The sequence below is a fragment of the Moschus berezovskii genome, chromosome 6, assembly GCF_049115385.1.
Source record: "Moschus berezovskii isolate FMDL1 chromosome 6, NW_MosBer_1.0, whole genome shotgun sequence".
NCBI classification, from domain to species: Eukaryota; Metazoa; Chordata; class Mammalia; order Artiodactyla; family Moschidae; genus Moschus; species Moschus berezovskii.
Window position 1 is genome coordinate 79,394,390 of NC_142465.1, and position 16,120 is coordinate 79,410,509.

Here is a 16,120-nt window from a genome sequence, read left to right on the forward strand (position 1 = left end):
TTTATCCCCATCGAGGAGGGCTGCATGATGCCAAATTCTCTCCCCACTCATGGAATATGAGAGATGTGGGACACAGCAGAGTGGGCCCCAGAGTCTCTGTGAAGGAAGAGTTCAGGCAGCTTTCCCCATGAGGTGGGGCTGTTCCAGAAGTGAGCTGACACTTGATACCAGTTGCAGAGGATCCCCATTGGCCCCACCAGACTCAGCTCTCTGTGGCCCCTAAGGACTCGGGCCTTGAGCTCACTTCTTTGACAAGAGGTAATTGATGTTTATGACTCATCTGAAGCTAACAGGGAGCATTTATGGAAGGAAAGTACATTTTTAGATTACTGGAAGCTTTAAGGATTTTCTCCCTCTAGGGAAACTGCATGGAGAAGGAAATGGTAACCCACTCCAATATTCTTGCCTGGAGAATCCCCTGGACGGAGAAGCCTGGTAGGCTACAGTCCACGGGGTGGCAAAAAGTCGGACACGACTGAGCGACGGAACGGAACGGAAGGAAACTGCATAGTCCAAAAAACAGACCGACCAGCCAATTTCCCCATTTGGGGGCGAGTCTGAGCCTTAGTTTTCTCAGATGACATTGAGACAGTAAATGTTTTCATCACAGGGCTGTGGTAGCTTGCACAATGGTGTGTGTGAAAGTGTTTTACAGACTTCAAAGTGTTCAGGTGCTATGTTTTCCCACAAAGGTTCAGCTTTTTAACAAATTTTCAATTTTGAAAATCATCAAATTTACCATTTTACCCATTTTAAGTGTACAGTTCAGTGGTATTAAGGACACTCACATCATTGTACAACCAGCATCACCATCCATCCACAGAATGCTTTACATCAAAAATGAAACTGTCCCAATTGTATTAATACCTCATTCTCCTCCCTCTCCACCCCTGGCAAGCACCAGCATACCCCTGATTTTTATGAACTTGACTCCTATCAGGACCTCATATGAGTGGAATCATACAATATTTGTCCTTTGTGACGGGATTTTTTTTTCTTTGTTTTTTACTTCCTGTGGTAAAATATACACAACATAAAATTCACCACTAAACCATTTCTAAGTGCACAGGCGAGTGGTATCAATGCATCATATGTTGTGCAGCCACCACCCCATCCATCTCCATATCCTTTCTCCTGAAACCTGAGCTCCACTAGACCAGACCTCCCGCTCCCTCTCCCAAAGCCCCTGACAACCACCACCCTATTTTCTGTCTTAATTGATTTGCCTACTCCACAAACCTAATAAAAACAGAAAATACAATAAGATTTTGTAACTGTTTTATTTCACTGAACATAATGTCTTCAAGGCACATCCAGGCTGTGGCATGTGTCTGAATTTTCTTCCTTTTAAAATAATTTTTTAAAAAGAATATTCTTCCTTTTTTAAGTGATTCATAGTCTGTGGTATGTATAGACAGATTTTTTCTTATATTATTTTGCTTTCTTGCACACTTTGGCTATTGTGATGAGAGCAGCCTGGCAGTGAATGGCCAAGACCAGTTCCCCTGAGGTCACCTGTGCTGTCAGCCTGGAGAGGATCCCCTGTGCTCTTCCCCAGATGCCCATCTCCATCAGCAACTCTGATGACTCTAAAGCCCTCTGGTCACATGCTCAGTCTGAAGCTCCCTACTCCCTCCCACTGATCCTGTGCAAAGCGACGAGGACAGGCAGGCAGGTTGCTGCAGCCATCCTGGGTCCTTCTCTTGTGATGCCGGGGTCAAGTGGAGCCCAAGTTTATCGTCATTGAATCTTTAGGATCTCCACATGGGGTGGTCTCAGCTCACGTCCCTGGATTGAAGTCTTGCTGCATCCTCACCTTGATTTGAGTCTGCAGCTCCCGTGGTTGCTCTCCCTGAGCTTGTATTTATTGAGTCCATGGTGGTCTGGCGTCTGTTAGGCATTCTCGGCAGAGGACCTTCATGACAACTGGACACAGCTCCTCTGGATTAGCTGAGTTCTGCATCTCAGGGTGGTTTTGCTTAACTTCCAGATAAACTCATGTTAGTGGAAGAGAGAAGAATCAGTAGGAGGAGGGTTACTGGGGGAAAAAATGACCTAAAGAAAGAAAAAAGGATCTTTAAAGAAGGAGTGGCATTTACAATAGGCAGTGACAATCCTGGCTTCAATCTTGGCTCCTCCCCTGAGGAGCTGAAAGAAGCCCTTCCTCGCCCCTGCCATCAGCTGCTGCTGCTGCTGCTGCTAAGTCACTTCAGTCGTGTCCGACTCTGTGTGACCCCATAGACAGCAGCCCACCAGGCTCCCCCGTCCCTGGGATTCTCCAGGCAAGAACACTGGAGTGGGTTGCCATTTCCTTCTCCAATGCATGAAAGAGAAAAGTGAAAGTGAAGTCGCTCAGTCGTGTCCGACCCTTAGCGACCCCATGGACTGCAGCCTACCAGGCTCCTCCATCCATGGGATTTTCTAGGCAAGAGTACTGGAGTGGCTTGCCATTGCCTTCTCCTACCTTCCTGCAAAAATCAGGTCAGATTCCTGGTCTGTGTTCCGGGGTAATTGTTAGACCAAACTGTAGAGTGCGGTCCTCATGGAGTAACACCCATCACTCCTCTGTCCCTCCCTCTAAGATGGGGAAGCTGACCATGATGACTGGGGCCATTTTCTGGGGAAGCACCCCTGATGAAAGGGCAGGTGGGCCTCCATAGGTGGTCCAGCCCCACTGCTGTCCTTGTGGTGGGGGCAAAAAAGAAAAGTCCACCAGGACTCTCAGGCAGTAGGACCTTTTCTTCTGTTTCTTTATCTGAAAAATGGACCCGACACTTCCTAGTGCTGATGTGAGAGTAAAGCAGGAAAGGTGTGGACAGAGCCTGCCAGAGGGTGGCTAATGCTCAGCCCTCCAGATGCCTTCGCTCTTTGCTCAGGAACCAAACAGAAAATGAGACTGGTTCTCTGTTGCTGACTTTTCAGTTGCCAGATCACCAGCCTTCCGGGAAAGGTCCTCCGTTTCGAGAAAAGAAACTGTGCAGCAACTAAAAATAACCCAGGGTAGAAAGTAGCAGCATGCTCTCAGCCCTTCCCATACACGGTGTATTCATCCGAATGACCTTGACCACTAAGGCTGGGCCTCCTCAGGCGAGTTGCTGGGACCTGAAGGCACTAGGTCTGTGCCTGTCAGCAGGGCCAAGTCTAGAAGGACTTGATCAAAAGGAGTGGGGGTGGGGCGTGGACAGAGAGGCTGAGGGGTGGCCTTCGGCCCCTCTCCCAGGTACCAAGGGAGCAGAGCAGGGACAGGGGACTCTGCAGGGGAGGTCCTGGAAGACTTCTCAGAGGAGGTGAAGCCAGACTTTGGCTTTACAGGGTGAGTATGGTTTCTCCAGGTTCGATGCAGCAGGTGTCCCTGGCAGAAGGACCTGCATGAACAAACCCTAGAGGCCACGTGGATGTGACCTTCAGCAGCAGCAGTGTGACCAGTATGCGGTGAGGAGCTGGTGTGTTCTGGAACTGCGCCACGTGCTGGTGGCCTGAGGGTGAATACAGCAGGCAGGCTGGTGAGTGGGTGGGTGGGGAGGGCTGAGGGGGTGGAAAGACGGCCATGGGGTGGGGGAGTGGTTGGCCAAGGGACTCACGGTGTGTAGGTGGCAGGTCTCCTTCAAGGAGCCGAGGCAAGATGGGCTGTGTCAGAGGACGTGGGATGTCAGGGCTGGGGTTGATTCTCTAAGGGGGCAGTAGGAGGGTGGAAATAGGTCTGGGTGGGGCCTGTGGGCAGGGTGTTGGTAACTTGAGCCACTCAGAAATGAGGGTTTCACTTTCCCTTTTGGTTCTCCCAATATATCTGGACCAGAAGGTGTGCGTGGTTTATTGCAGAGACACACAGAAGGCGGCTGCACGCAGAGCTGAGAACAACTGGATCTTGTTCACACTCAGCCAGAGGAAGACCCCGGGTAAGCAGTGGGTAGGACCGCTGCCCATCTCCCCATCCTCAGGACGACTGTCTGAGAAAACCTTGATTATCACTGGTTGACAAAAGAAGGGAAATGGAAGCTCAGAGAGGTGAGACCATGGCCCGAAGGACAGAGCGTGGATGTGGAAGCAGCGGTATCTGACGGATTCCTCCCACCCTCGGGCCCCCTAAACAGTGCAGAGGGAGGTAGACGCCTGCTCAGGTGGTCTCAGCGTGGGATGTGGACCCCTGAGACATGAGCAGTGACCCAGAAGGAAGCTGTATGTTGTGGGTGCTGAGTCCTTTGGGAAGTCTCAAGAAAGTCGAGGGGGATAGAGGACGGCAGGGGGGCTAGAATCCTTCCTCCTTGTGGCCTGGCCACCTTGAGTCTGCCCCTGGGTGCTGTGCTGGGGCTGATGGGGGCAAACGGTTCCTTTTGAGACACAAGGAATCAGGTTTCATCACCCACCCTGTCTCTGAGTGCCCGCTCCATGCCAGGCCCTGGGGCAAAACGCAGGCCTGAGGGAGGAAGGACAGGAGACCAAGTGGGGAGACGCAGGCCTTGCTGCACAACGCCCACATCATGATACAGGTTTCACAATCTAAGACAAGAAGCCAAACTGAGGATACATCAGTGTAACAAGAGGGGCGTGAGATTAGATCTGTGTGTTTATAAAGGTGGAGACACACCTAGACATTTCTGGGTTATTAAACTCATGTGCCACTCCCCTCCCTTACACACCCAGGTCAGAAGGTCTGGACGTGGCCTCCATCTGTCCACGGAGAGCTGTGTGACCCTGGGCAAGTTGCCTCCCCGGGAATTGTTTGTTCACATCTCTTACCCATTTGTGAAAAACTGCATTCAGTCTTTTCATGTGGATTTTAGGCGCTCTTTGTGTTGGGAATGCTCATCTTTGTCCACTATAAATATTGCAGACAGTGTCTTCTGGTCTCTCATTATTTCTGAATTGGTTTGTGGCATCCTTTTGAAAATTTAGTCTTTAAGGGGTCTAATAAATCAGACCTTCCTTATGGCTCCAGCAATTGTGTCTTGATGAGAATGGTTTCCCAACTCAAAATTATTGTTAACATTTTTTTCCAGTAAGCTTGCATTTCTTTTCCTTTTCCATTTTCATTTAGATCCTCTGGAATTGATTGGTGATTACAATCTTATTGTTTCTTCCTCTTTCTCTTCACCCCTCTTCATTTTTTTCCTTCTTCTCCTTCTCCTCATTCAAGCAGGACATGTTTAAGGGGTACTTTTCTCGGTAGGAGTAGCACACCCATTTCTGTGCTTTCAAAAGTGCCTCCATTGCAGTCAGGAAATGACTCCACGCTTCTGCCCTCAAAGTCCCAGGCAGCAGTTTGGGAGCAGAGAGCGAGAGACTGGAGGAAGCTGGGCCCCACCCCCAGACCGACCTGGACTGGACATCCTGTGGGAGGGGAGGCTTAGGAATGTCCTGCTCAAGTCTTCAAGTCTCAGGATAGTATATCAGATTTCAGGTAGGCCTCGTGTTTTGCCACAGTTCTCTCTTCCTCTTTCTCCTCTTATAATAACACCATGGCTAGAGTAAGGGGACATGAAGAAATGCAGGTGTTTCCTGCTACCTGAGAGTACAGTGTTCATACCAAAGCTTTCTTAAACCAAGATGGTGGAGAGCATAGACCATGTAGGTCTCACATCCTCTTTTACTGGCAGAGGGTGATCTTCTGGAAAGCGTGGGATGCCCGTAAATGGAAACGCTCAGAAATCTGATGGCACTCTCTATCAGAAAGAGCTTGTATGAAGACAGACCAGGAATACAAATGGAATTACTCAACGGTAGGTAAAAGAGTTGTAGTGCTATGTCTCTGAGAATCTGGTGGTTTCCTGCCCCAGTAAGAGGTCCCACGCCTCGTGTTTTAGCCAGGCTGTGCCCGGGCAGCTGAAGGGCCCAGAAGCCCTGAAGCAGGAGGAGCGCAGAGAAGAGACAGAGCCCCCTCCCAGTGCTGGGAGCTGAAGAAACGCCACACAAATAGCCCCACAGGCAGGAAAGTACAAGAGTCCAAGGGGGACTGGAAGGGAAATAGAGGAAGACAGCAGGGGAGGAAGCCTTTGAGACGGGCCTCCAAGTGCAAGTAACATTTCACCTGGCAAGGCACGTGGGGAAAGGCCTTGGAGGGGAAGCCTGAGCGAAGGCCTGAGGCTGGGGGAACCAGAGTCCAGGCAGCTGGGAGTCCTCCAGGCCCCTCAACCAGGCCCTGTGGAGTCAGGAGGGTGAGTGAGACAGAGTTGGAGCCTGAGGAGGGCCTGGTGACGGGCTAAGGACTTGAATTTGACACTGCCTTTACCCCTCCTATCCCTGCCCATGGAGTGAGCTGTACCACGTGGAGGAAGAGGTTTGGAAGCATCTGTGTCTGCCCACGTGGAGGGAAGGGCTCTGGGTCTGGCCATGCAGTTGGGCAGGGACAGGATTCTCTAGGGTCCTCCCCTCTCCCACTGGCAGCCTTTCCAGTTAGTGACCAATCAGAGGCTAACAGAGGAGGACACCCAGATAGGAATCCAGCAGAAGGGAGAACCATCCAGCATCCACAGCCAGCGGAGGCCCCAGACAAGGGTCAGGACCAGGACAAGAACGGCAGGGCAGGATGGAAGAATAAGTCGTGGGGCTTGACGCATTTTCAAGTGTTTGGCGTCATCAGGACCAGCCCTTTCTGCCTCACCCTCCTCCTCTCTCTGCTTGGCTGTTGGTCCTTGTGTTCCCAATTTCAACTGGCCGCCCTGGCTCCTGGGCTCCTGCAGCTTCGAGGCAGAGAAGGAGGCAGGGGACCAGCCAGCTCTCCTCCCCACGTGCCTGGAGACGGGCTTGTCTGTGTCAATTCTCTCCCATCCACAAAGTCAGTGTCCACAGCCTCCGTCACCAGGCATACTCCCTAGTAACCAAGCTGATGGTTACTTTTCTTGAGGGGAACCCTGGGCATTGCAGAGGGACGGTGATAGAAAGATTCTGGGATCGGGGCTCAGGTTAGGGAGTTTGGGGGAAACTCTAAGGAAGTTGGGCCACTCTAGATGGGGTGCTGTAGAGAATGGCAGGGGCAGTTTTCCCAATGATTGTCTCAGTAACTCTTATCTCCTGAGAGTGGAGACAGAGCAAGGATAACGGTGCAATTGGTAAATAAGGAGCAGTCATGATTTTCAGCAAAGCGAGGGAGTGTGAAGACCTTGGGTTCCTGTTGCCGCCATCCCTGCTTTTTATTTATTATTTTTGTTAGCAGCAAAGTGAGAAGCAGCCGGGTATGGGATCTTGAGCCCAGGGAGTGGGGTGGGACCCAGTTCTCCATGAACAAGGTTTCTGACCTTGGACAAATTACAGAACATCTATGCTTCAGCTTCCTTAGCTGTAAACGGGGATACAGCGGTACACACCTCCTGGTTACCAGAACAATATGGATTATAATTTATAAAGTCTTAGAGTAACTACCAATGTGGAGCAAAATCAGAAATACAAGCCACTCTCATGAGTAGCTGTTACTGGAACTACAAGGCCGTTTACTATCATTTCAGTCAGGTCTTAGGAAGAATACTTAAATAAGTACTCTTTTGCCTTCTTAAAATACTGCCTCAGTGTAATTAACACGCTTTCTTTTCTCGTCTCCCAACAAAAGATAGTCACAGCAGAAACCAAAAGAAGTTCTCTCTCTATAAAGATCTGCTATTAAAACAAGAACAGAGATGAGACAAAGGATGGACAGCATCACATATGATATGTGTGAATGTAACTTTGTGCAGTTTCTTTGCATCACAAAGTAGCTTAAGTATGAAAAAATGTTAGGTGTTGATACCCTTGGATCCAGTCATTCTACTTCTAGAAATAGCGTAATGAAAGAATTTTAAATGTAGGCAAAGTTTTCTACAACAAGAGTGTTCTTTGCACTATTATTTACATAAAGAATTAAAAACAGCCTGAAGTCCAACCATCAGGAATGGACAGCAAAGACGACACCATTCCGGTCCTCCACTGACCAGGGCAGGACTGCAGGGATTGGAGTGGGGCTGGTGGGACTCCAGAAAAAAGGTTTGTGGGCTGAAGGCTATTGCAGAAGGGAGGAAGATGTGGGCTGTGGGAACTACAGCAGCAGGGACTTGATCAAGGCAGAGACTCGAGCATAGGGTGCATGACATCATTTTGCAATAAAAAGAGTCATTTTCCGATTAACATACATCCACAAATAGACATTTTTTACATTAAATCAAGTAGAGCATAGTCATCAGAAACCTGGGATTTGGATCAAAAAGCCTTGGGTTCCAGGCCGGGCTCCAGCAGGAATGTGAAAACTCAGACTGACCTAAGTGTAGGTGAGTTTCAGGAGCCTGCATGTCATACACAGTGGGTCTATATCACCTATAACCAATTAGTAACACAAGTGTTCCCAGTTCAGTTCAGTTCAGTCGCTCAGTTGTGTCCGACTCTCTGCGACCCCATGAATCACAGCACGCCAGGCCTCCCTGTCCATCACCAACTCCCGGAGTTCACTCAAACTCATGTCCATCCAGTTAGTGATGTCATCCAGCCATCTCATTCTCTGTCGTCCCCTTCTTCTCCCACCCCCAACCTTTCCCAGCATCAGAGTCTTTTCCAGTGAGTCAGCTCGTCGCATGAGGTGACCAAAGTATTGCAGTTTCAGCTTTAGCATCAGTCCTTTCAATGAACACCCAGGACTGATCTCCTTTAGAATGGACTGGTTGGATCTCCTTGCAGTACAAGGGACTCTCAAGAGTCTTCTCCAGCACCACAGTTCAAAAGCATCAATTCTTCGGCGATCAGCTTTCTTCACAGTCCAACTCTCACATCCATACATGACCACGGGAAAAACCATAGCCTTGACTAGATGGACCTTTGTTTTCCAAGTGATGTCTCTGCTTTTTAATATACTATCAAGGTTGGTCATAACTTTGCTTCCAAGGAGTAAGCGTCTTTTAATTTCATGGCTGCAATCAGCATCTGCAGTGATTTTGGAGCCCAAAAAAATAAAGTCTGATACTGTTTCCACTGTTTTTCCATCTATTTCCCATGAAGTGATGGGACCAGATGCCATGATCTTTGTTTTCTGAATGTTGAGCTTCAAGCCAACCTTTTCACTCTCCTCGTTCACTTTCATCAAGAGGCTTTTTAGTTCCTCTTCACTTTCTGCCATAAGGGTGGTGTCATCTGCATATCTGAGGTTACTGATATTTCTCCCAGCAATCTTGATTCCAACTTGTGCTTCTTCCAGCCCAGCGTTCCTCATGATGTACTCTGTTCAAGTGTTCCCAGTCTCATGTAATTTCGAGAATATTCCCTTCCTACCTGTTCTTCTGTCTCTGATTTTATTGCTCCTATAACTTCACAGATGGCTGTCTCCCCTCTGATTATCCTCTCCTTGTGCCCCAACAGGAGAGAAGGGCTCTGACTGGGAAGGACGGCGGGAGGATGAGTAAATTTCCTTAACAAAAGATCTGCAGAGCCCAGGGGACAGAGAACCACACTGGGTTAAGTCCACGGTGGCACTGGTGGCCGGCCCAGGGGAAACCACCCAGGAGCTTGGCCCTTGCTGCTCTGTACAGCCTCTGCTCATGAGTGATCAAGCCCACAATCTGTTTTCTCTTCCCCAAGGGTGAAACGACACCTTCCAGCCTGACACAGGCGGGTGAGCTGAAGGGAGATCTCTGAGACCCTGCTCCTGACACCATGAGCTCAGAAGATCTCAGGACCTGCTCAGGTAGTCAGCCACCTCGTCTCTGGCAGGTTCTTACTTGTGAGCCAGGATTGAGGGTGGTGGCTCCAGGCCAAATTAACCTGCCGAGTAATCAGGAACCAAGAAAGGCGTGGATAAGCATCCCCCAGAGAGGCAATGGGGAGTCCCCTAACACTGGCGGTCTGTCCCCACAGACTCTGTCCTGGTCCTCTCCTCGGAGCCACAGCCAAGATGCTAAGTTCCTCCCCCTGCCTCCTGACCCCCGGCTAATGACTCAGACGTGAGACCAGGACAGCCAATGGAGTGGGGTGGGCACAGCAGAGGAATTCCCCAAGGCCATGTGGGACAGGGAGAGGAGGTCCCCTGCAGCTTCTCCTGCCCTCGCCCTTGGTCCACACTCCTTCTGCTCCCAGACCCTGGGTGTCAGCACAGAAGCAGTTTCCTCCACCTCTCGCCCTGCTGCCCACCCAGCTGCTCTGTGAGGGTCAGCGGACTCTAAACTAAACCCCAATCTAGCCTTTGCTGCCTCCCATACCTGCCTCCCAGCTCTGGAGCACCTTCCCTGACCTAACCTGTAAAATGAGAAGAATATTTCCCTATGTTGTGATGAGGATCAAACATGTGTATCCGTGGCCTGGGCCAGGGCCTACCACATAGGTCCTGCCTAGTGTGGTGCTGTCCTCTCTCCCTGGAATGTGTTAGTTCCAAGTAGAAACCTCTCCCCTTCTCTGGAATCCCCTCCCCCGTGCTGTGCTGGGGCACCTGCCCAGGGCTCCAAAATAGAAACACCTGATTACCAGGTGACTGCCTCAGGCAGGTGCTAGCTCTATTGTTCTCAAACTCCCATGCAGACGCCCAGGTGCTCCGTTATTCCTCCACCCACACCGACCCTAATCAATCAACACCCAGATCTAGTGCTGTGGGTTCCCCTCCATGGGAGCCCTGAGTTCATTTCTCCCTTAGAGATGCTGAGAAAAAGAAAACCTAAGAACACCTAACACTTCAGGGAAGAGAGATAGAGGAAGAGATCTGTCGTATCTTCATTTAATAAGGACACTGATATCACTGAATTAAGGCCCCACACTTAAGGCCTCACTTCACCTAGCTACTGCCTTAAAGCCCCTATCCTGTAATGCAGTCACCGCAGAGTGGGAGGGTCTGGGCGTTAACTTATGAATTGGGGCTGGTGCATACAGTCCACCTGAGACCCCAGATAAATCCATCAACAGCATGCAGATGAGTGCTGCTCAGAAAGGGGGAACTTTTACCACTCACACTCGATACCATTTACATCACACCATAGTTTATTGGAATCTTCAATTTTATTTTTCTGTCTAGAGAGCCAAAGCTTTTATACGGATGTCACTGAGTATGTCCAGGAGAGTGTGAGATGGGAAAAACTGCTATTCCTGCTCGCTGAAGACATACCCTGGGAGAATTTTGTGACCAAGGCAGATTTGTCCAGGCAACCAAGCAGGTACACCAGGAATGTCACCAACTTGCCCCAGGAAGATTCTCCCATGCTAGTTTCCTCCACGCAGATCCTATGTTTGGGGTCGAGGATGTTCCTCCCCAAGCCCTATGTGGAATGTTTCCTCCGTGTTATTTGTTGGCAGTGAATGACATTGGGTTGAGAAGAGACTAAACCGGCAAGGAAGGGCAGGTAATATGACCTCGGACAAGTTACTGAACTACTCTATGCTTCATCGTGTGTTCAGTGTTATTGTGAGGACACTGAGATTATGCACGCAAGTGCTTTTCACTATTGCTGACACAGAGTAGGTGCTCAATTAATGTTAATTTCAAAATAAGCTTGTTGGGATGAATCAGGGACCTTTATCCTGGAGATGAGAAACAAGAAGTTCTTCCTTTGGCTCAAGCCAGAAAATCCTGATCCGAACATCATTTTGTGTTTCTGGGGTTTCCAACTAGAACTCTTTCATTCCCCATCTTAGGAATTATACCAACACTGCAGGTTCCTGCTAGCCAATAAGGCAGAGAGGCTGGAGGGGAACTGGCTGGACCTGGTGGGATCCTGGATCTAGCACTGTCCAACTCTGGGCCTGTAGGTTTAAGACTTTGAGTGTCAGATTTGTTATGTGTCCAGTGGGAATAGCAATTCAATCTGATGGATTGTGGTGATGGCCTCAGAGTGAACTGCAGAGTCAGAGGTGGGGAACCAAGTCCAATCATCTCGTCCAAATGCCCAGGGAGGCCTAGACCAGGGTCAGACCCAGGGGTCAGGGTGGAGCAGAGGGTCCATGTTGGAGGACTAGTAGGCAGGCTTGGGGAGCAGGGCCAGGACTAGAGTGAAGAGAGTAGGCCCCAAGGACACAGAACTGAAGGGGCTGTGACCCTAGCACAGATCCTAGGAGTGGGAGAGGGAACATATCTTCCCTTCCTGACGGGATCCCAACAAGTTGGGCTAGAGGGCCCTGGGTGACCGTGTCCTCCACACCCTGCCTGGGACCTGGCTTCTCACTCCATCTGGGAGTGAGAAGTCTCACTAGTCTCTTCTAGTCTACGTGGAGCCTCCCTGTCAGTGGGAAGGCCGTGTGGCTCAGTGAGCCCTCCAGGGTCATCATAAGTGGCTGCGATTATGTGTCATTTGAGGGATTCTGAGGAACCTCACATATCCCCACCAAAGAGGAGAACACCTCCTCCACCAGCTGTGCAAGTGCCGGTCTCTTCAGGCTCAGCCATTCGGATGGGTGTTTTCTCAAGTCTCCTGAATCTTTAGAGGTTCCATAAAGTTGCACACAGCCTTAGGGTACAGGCTCATGAAGCTGTCACAAATTAAGATGAGACCCCTGAGAGGTCAGGGGTGCTGGGTGCTGGGTCAGGAGTCAGTGAGGTGGGCTGGAGGGGCCACGGGGAACAGGGCTCACAGCACATCTCCTGCTTCTCAGTCAATATGGGCAGTGGACAGACCCAGTGTCTTTCTCTTGAGAAGGCCAAGGGTATCAGGCTTGGATGAGAGCAGATGCCAGGCAAAATGATCGTTAAGGGTCCTTCTAGCTGTGTTTTGATAAAAAATAAAATTCTAGGCACACAGTAGGCCAATATGAAAAGTATGAGAACACAGTCGTGGGACTGTCCTTAGATTTCCCATCATGGGCCAATTTGGGGCATCCCACAACCACCCTCAGATTCTAGAACTCAATAGAAGGATGCACAGACTCACTTAAAGCTTCAGGATGCCAATTATGGTTTATTACAGGGAAGGATGCAGTTTCCCATCAGCCACAGGGCAGAGTCTGAGCAGGTTTCACACACGAAGCATCCGTTGTCCCCAGGATGCATTACTGTCCTGGATTCAGTGGGGCAGGACATGTGGAACAGTGCCCGCCAGGGTCGCTCACCCTATTTAACATCAAATCACTCTGACCTGTCATCTCCAGCCCCTCCCAAGGTCAGACTAATGCCCTAAAGCCCAGCTCCTCCAGAGGTCAGAACTGATACCACACGACCCGGAGGCCCATCACATGTCAACTTGTCAGACTGTCCAGTGGCCAAAGTATCAGGCAGACGAGGACATTCTTATCAGCCTGAATTTTCTTGGGGCCTAGGGACCACATCCTAGCAGCCAAGAGCAAAGAACGAGTGGACTCCTCACTATACACTAAGGTCCTTGAATGAAGGGTTTTCTGCTCTAATCCCACTTCTCTTTGTTTATCTGTGAAGTTCCCATTTTACACACATTCTGGAAGTGATGGTATTGGTCTACCTTTGAGGTGTCTAGATCAAATATCTCTCTGAACTTAAAGGTATCCTAAGATGACCTTCGCTTATTTATGCCATGATTGAATATGTACATGGAGCTCTGCTAACTGCTAAGTCACTTTAGTCGTGTCCGACTCTGTGTGACCCCATAGACGGAAGCCCACCAGGCTCCCCCATCCCTGGGATTCTCCAGGCAAGAACACTGGAGTGGGTTGCCATTTCCTTCTCCATGGAGCACTAAAAATATCTAAATAAGGGTTTAAGGTTGGAAAAGTTTTTACATTAGTAAAATTCTAGTGATTTACAATAAAATCTCTGTGGTTTATGCAGGATAGAGCTTGTTGAGCCTGTTTCACAGACAAGCTGTCTTTCTAAGGCTTTACTGTTCATTGTTACAGGGAAGAGGAATATGCACTACGAGAATATCTGAGCAAGCTGCAAACAGTCTTGGCCAGGGAGGACCAAGACAGCCTCCAAAAATGCCAGCAGGAAAAGGAGAGGTTTTTGAAGGAGTTTCCTCGGGTAAAACAGGAGCTGGAGGAGAACATAAAAAAGCTCCGTGAGCTCGCAGACAGCGTTGACAAGGTGCACAGGGACTGCACCATCTCCAATGTGGTAGCCTCCTCCACCGGCGTTGTGTCTGGTGCCCTGGGCATCCTTGGCCTGGTTCTGGCTCCCTTTACAGCAGGCCTCAGTCTGGGACTCTCAGCCACTGGAATAGGGCTGGGAGCAGCCGCTGCTGTAACAGGTTTGTCCACCATGGTGGTGGAAAGTGTAAACACGTCATCAGCAGAAACCCAGGCCAGTCGCCTTGACACAGCCGAAATAAAACCCTATAAAGGGCATCTCTACAAAGTTAAAGACTTTGGGAGGCATATTCGTGCCATCAGGGTGGCGAGAGGCAACCCTCAATTAGTAGCCACTGCTCAGCGCTACATAACCAACGGGCAAGTCTCTGTCCAAAGTGCCCAACAGGTGAGAAGACATTTCCGAGGCACAGCTCTGGCAGCGACTAGAACAGCCCGCATCGGGAGTGGAGTGGTGTCAGGTTTATTCATGGCACTGGACGTGTACTCCCTGGTGAAAGATGCACAGCACTTGCAGGAGGGGGCAAAGACAGCATCGGCTGAGAACATGAGGCAGAAAGCCCAGGAGCTGGAGATGAAGTTGGAGGAGCTCACCTGGATCTATGAGTGTCTGCAAAAGGGCCCGACTGGGCCACCCCTAGAGCAACGCAGGGACCAGGGACATGGGCAGGATCAAGGGGAGAAACCGCTTATTTTGGACTGAAGAAGACGCTGAGGGCAGAATAAGGGAGAGACAGGGAGACTAGCCATGAGAGGCCAGGAATAGGCGAGCTTTGAAAGTGGGAGAAAGAAAAAGAGTTAGGATTGTAGAGACCCAGCACAAGTAGCAGGGGCTCCTCTATCGCCCTCCCCAGGCTTTGACATTCCAGCAAGAAGGGTTTCCCCCTGGTGATGGGCTCTAGCCCTACTTCGCCAGCATCAACTCACCTGTGAACTCAGTAGGTAGTGACTTGTTTGTTTCCGTGTTTTATTAAAGTAGAGTTGATTTACAATATTGTATTAGTTTCAGGTGTACAGCAAAGTGATTCAATTATCTGCGTATCTCTGCACATATTATCCTTTTTAAATTTTTTATAAGTGCTTCAGTTCAGTTCAGTCGTTCAGTCATGTCTGACTCTTTGCGACCCCACGGAATGCATCTTGCCAGGCCTCCCTATCTATCATCAACTCGCGGAGTTCACTCAAACTCATGTCCATTGAGTCGGCGATGCCATCGAACCAGCTCATCCTCTGTCCTCCCCTTATCCTGCCGCCTTCAATCTTTCCCAGCATCAGGGTCTTTTCAAATGAGTCAGCTCCTCGCATCAGGTGGCCAAAGTATTGGAGTTTCACTTTCAGCATCAGTCCTTCCAATGAATATTCAGGACTGATTTCCTTCAGGATGGACTGGTTGGATCTCCTTGCACTCCAAGGAACTCTCAAGAGTCGTCTACAACACCGCAGTTCAAAAGCATCAATTCTTCAGCTTTCAGCCTTCTTTATGGTCCAACTGTCATGTTCATACATGACTACTGCAACAATCACAGCTTTGACTATATGGCGCTTTGTCGGCAAAGTGAGTCTCTGCTTTTTAATACACTGTAGAGGTTGACTATAACTTTTCTTCCAAGAAGCAAATGTCTTTTAATTTCATGGCTGCAGTCACCATCTACAGTGATTTGGAGCCCAAGATAATGAAGTCTGTCACTGCTTCCATTTTATCCCCATCGAGGAGGGCTGCATGATGCCAAATTCTCTCCCCACTCATGGAATATGAGAGATGTGGGACACAGCAGAGTGGGCCCCAGAGTCTCTGTGAAGGAAGAGTTCAGGCAGCTTTCCCCATGAGGTGGGGCTGTTCCAGAAGTGAGCTGACACTTGATACCAGTTGCAGAGGATCCCCATTGGCCCCACCAGACTCAGCTCTCTGTGGCCCCTAAGGACTCGGGCCTTGAGCTCACTTCTTTGACAAGAGGTAATTGATGTTTATGACTCATCTGAAGCTAACAGGGAGCATTTATGGAAGGAAAGTACATTTTTAGATTACTGGAAGCTTTAAGGATTTTCTCCCTCTAGGGAAACTGCATGGAGAAGGAAATGGTAACCCACTCCAATATTCTTGCCTGGAGAATCCCCTGGACGGAGAAGCCTGGTAGGCTACAGTCCACGGGGTGGCAAAAAGTCGGACACGACTGAGCGACGGAACGGAACGGAAGGAAAC

General features: G+C 49.7%; 1 protein-coding gene across 9 annotated transcripts; it reads left to right on the forward strand.

The window, feature by feature from the left end:
* Positions 1-2,163: 2,163 nt before the first annotated feature.
* Positions 2,164-14,838, forward strand: LOC148777658 (apolipoprotein L2-like). 9 transcript variants are annotated; one of them, XM_088837182.1, is made up of 6 exons: positions 3,027-3,220; positions 3,333-3,503; positions 3,797-3,896; positions 9,529-9,634; positions 10,949-11,165; positions 13,732-14,838. In XM_088837182.1, the coding sequence occupies exons 4-6, from the start codon at positions 9,604-9,606 to the stop codon at positions 14,621-14,623; spliced, it is 1,140 nt and encodes a 379-aa protein (XP_088693308.1). In that variant the 5' UTR covers positions 3,027-3,220; positions 3,333-3,503; positions 3,797-3,896; positions 9,529-9,603; the 3' UTR covers positions 14,624-14,838. The 9 variants fall into 9 exon arrangements, 1 of the variants encoding a protein (XP_088693308.1); XR_016037653.1 differs by lacking the exons at positions 9,529-9,634; positions 10,949-11,165; positions 13,732-14,838 and adding an exon at positions 4,642-4,992 and having other exon boundaries at positions 2,169-3,220; positions 3,333-3,482; positions 3,820-3,896; XR_016037652.1 differs by lacking the exons at positions 9,529-9,634; positions 10,949-11,165; positions 13,732-14,838 and adding an exon at positions 4,642-4,989 and having other exon boundaries at positions 2,170-3,220; positions 3,820-3,896.
* Positions 14,839-16,120: the final 1,282 nt, after the last annotated feature.

Bases quoted from the DNA above. Each gene is read 5' to 3' on its own strand.
- LOC148777658 (XM_088837182.1), top strand. From the start codon at position 9,604: ATGAGCTCAGAAGATCTCAGGACCTGCTCAG. The intron at 9,635-10,948 runs GTAGTCAGCCAC...TTTTCTGTCTAG, and splicing joins AGATCTCAGGACCTGCTCAG to AGAGCCAAAGCTTTTATACG. The intron at 11,166-13,731 runs GTCGAGGATGTT...TCATTGTTACAG, and splicing joins ACGCAGATCCTATGTTTGGG to GGAAGAGGAATATGCACTAC.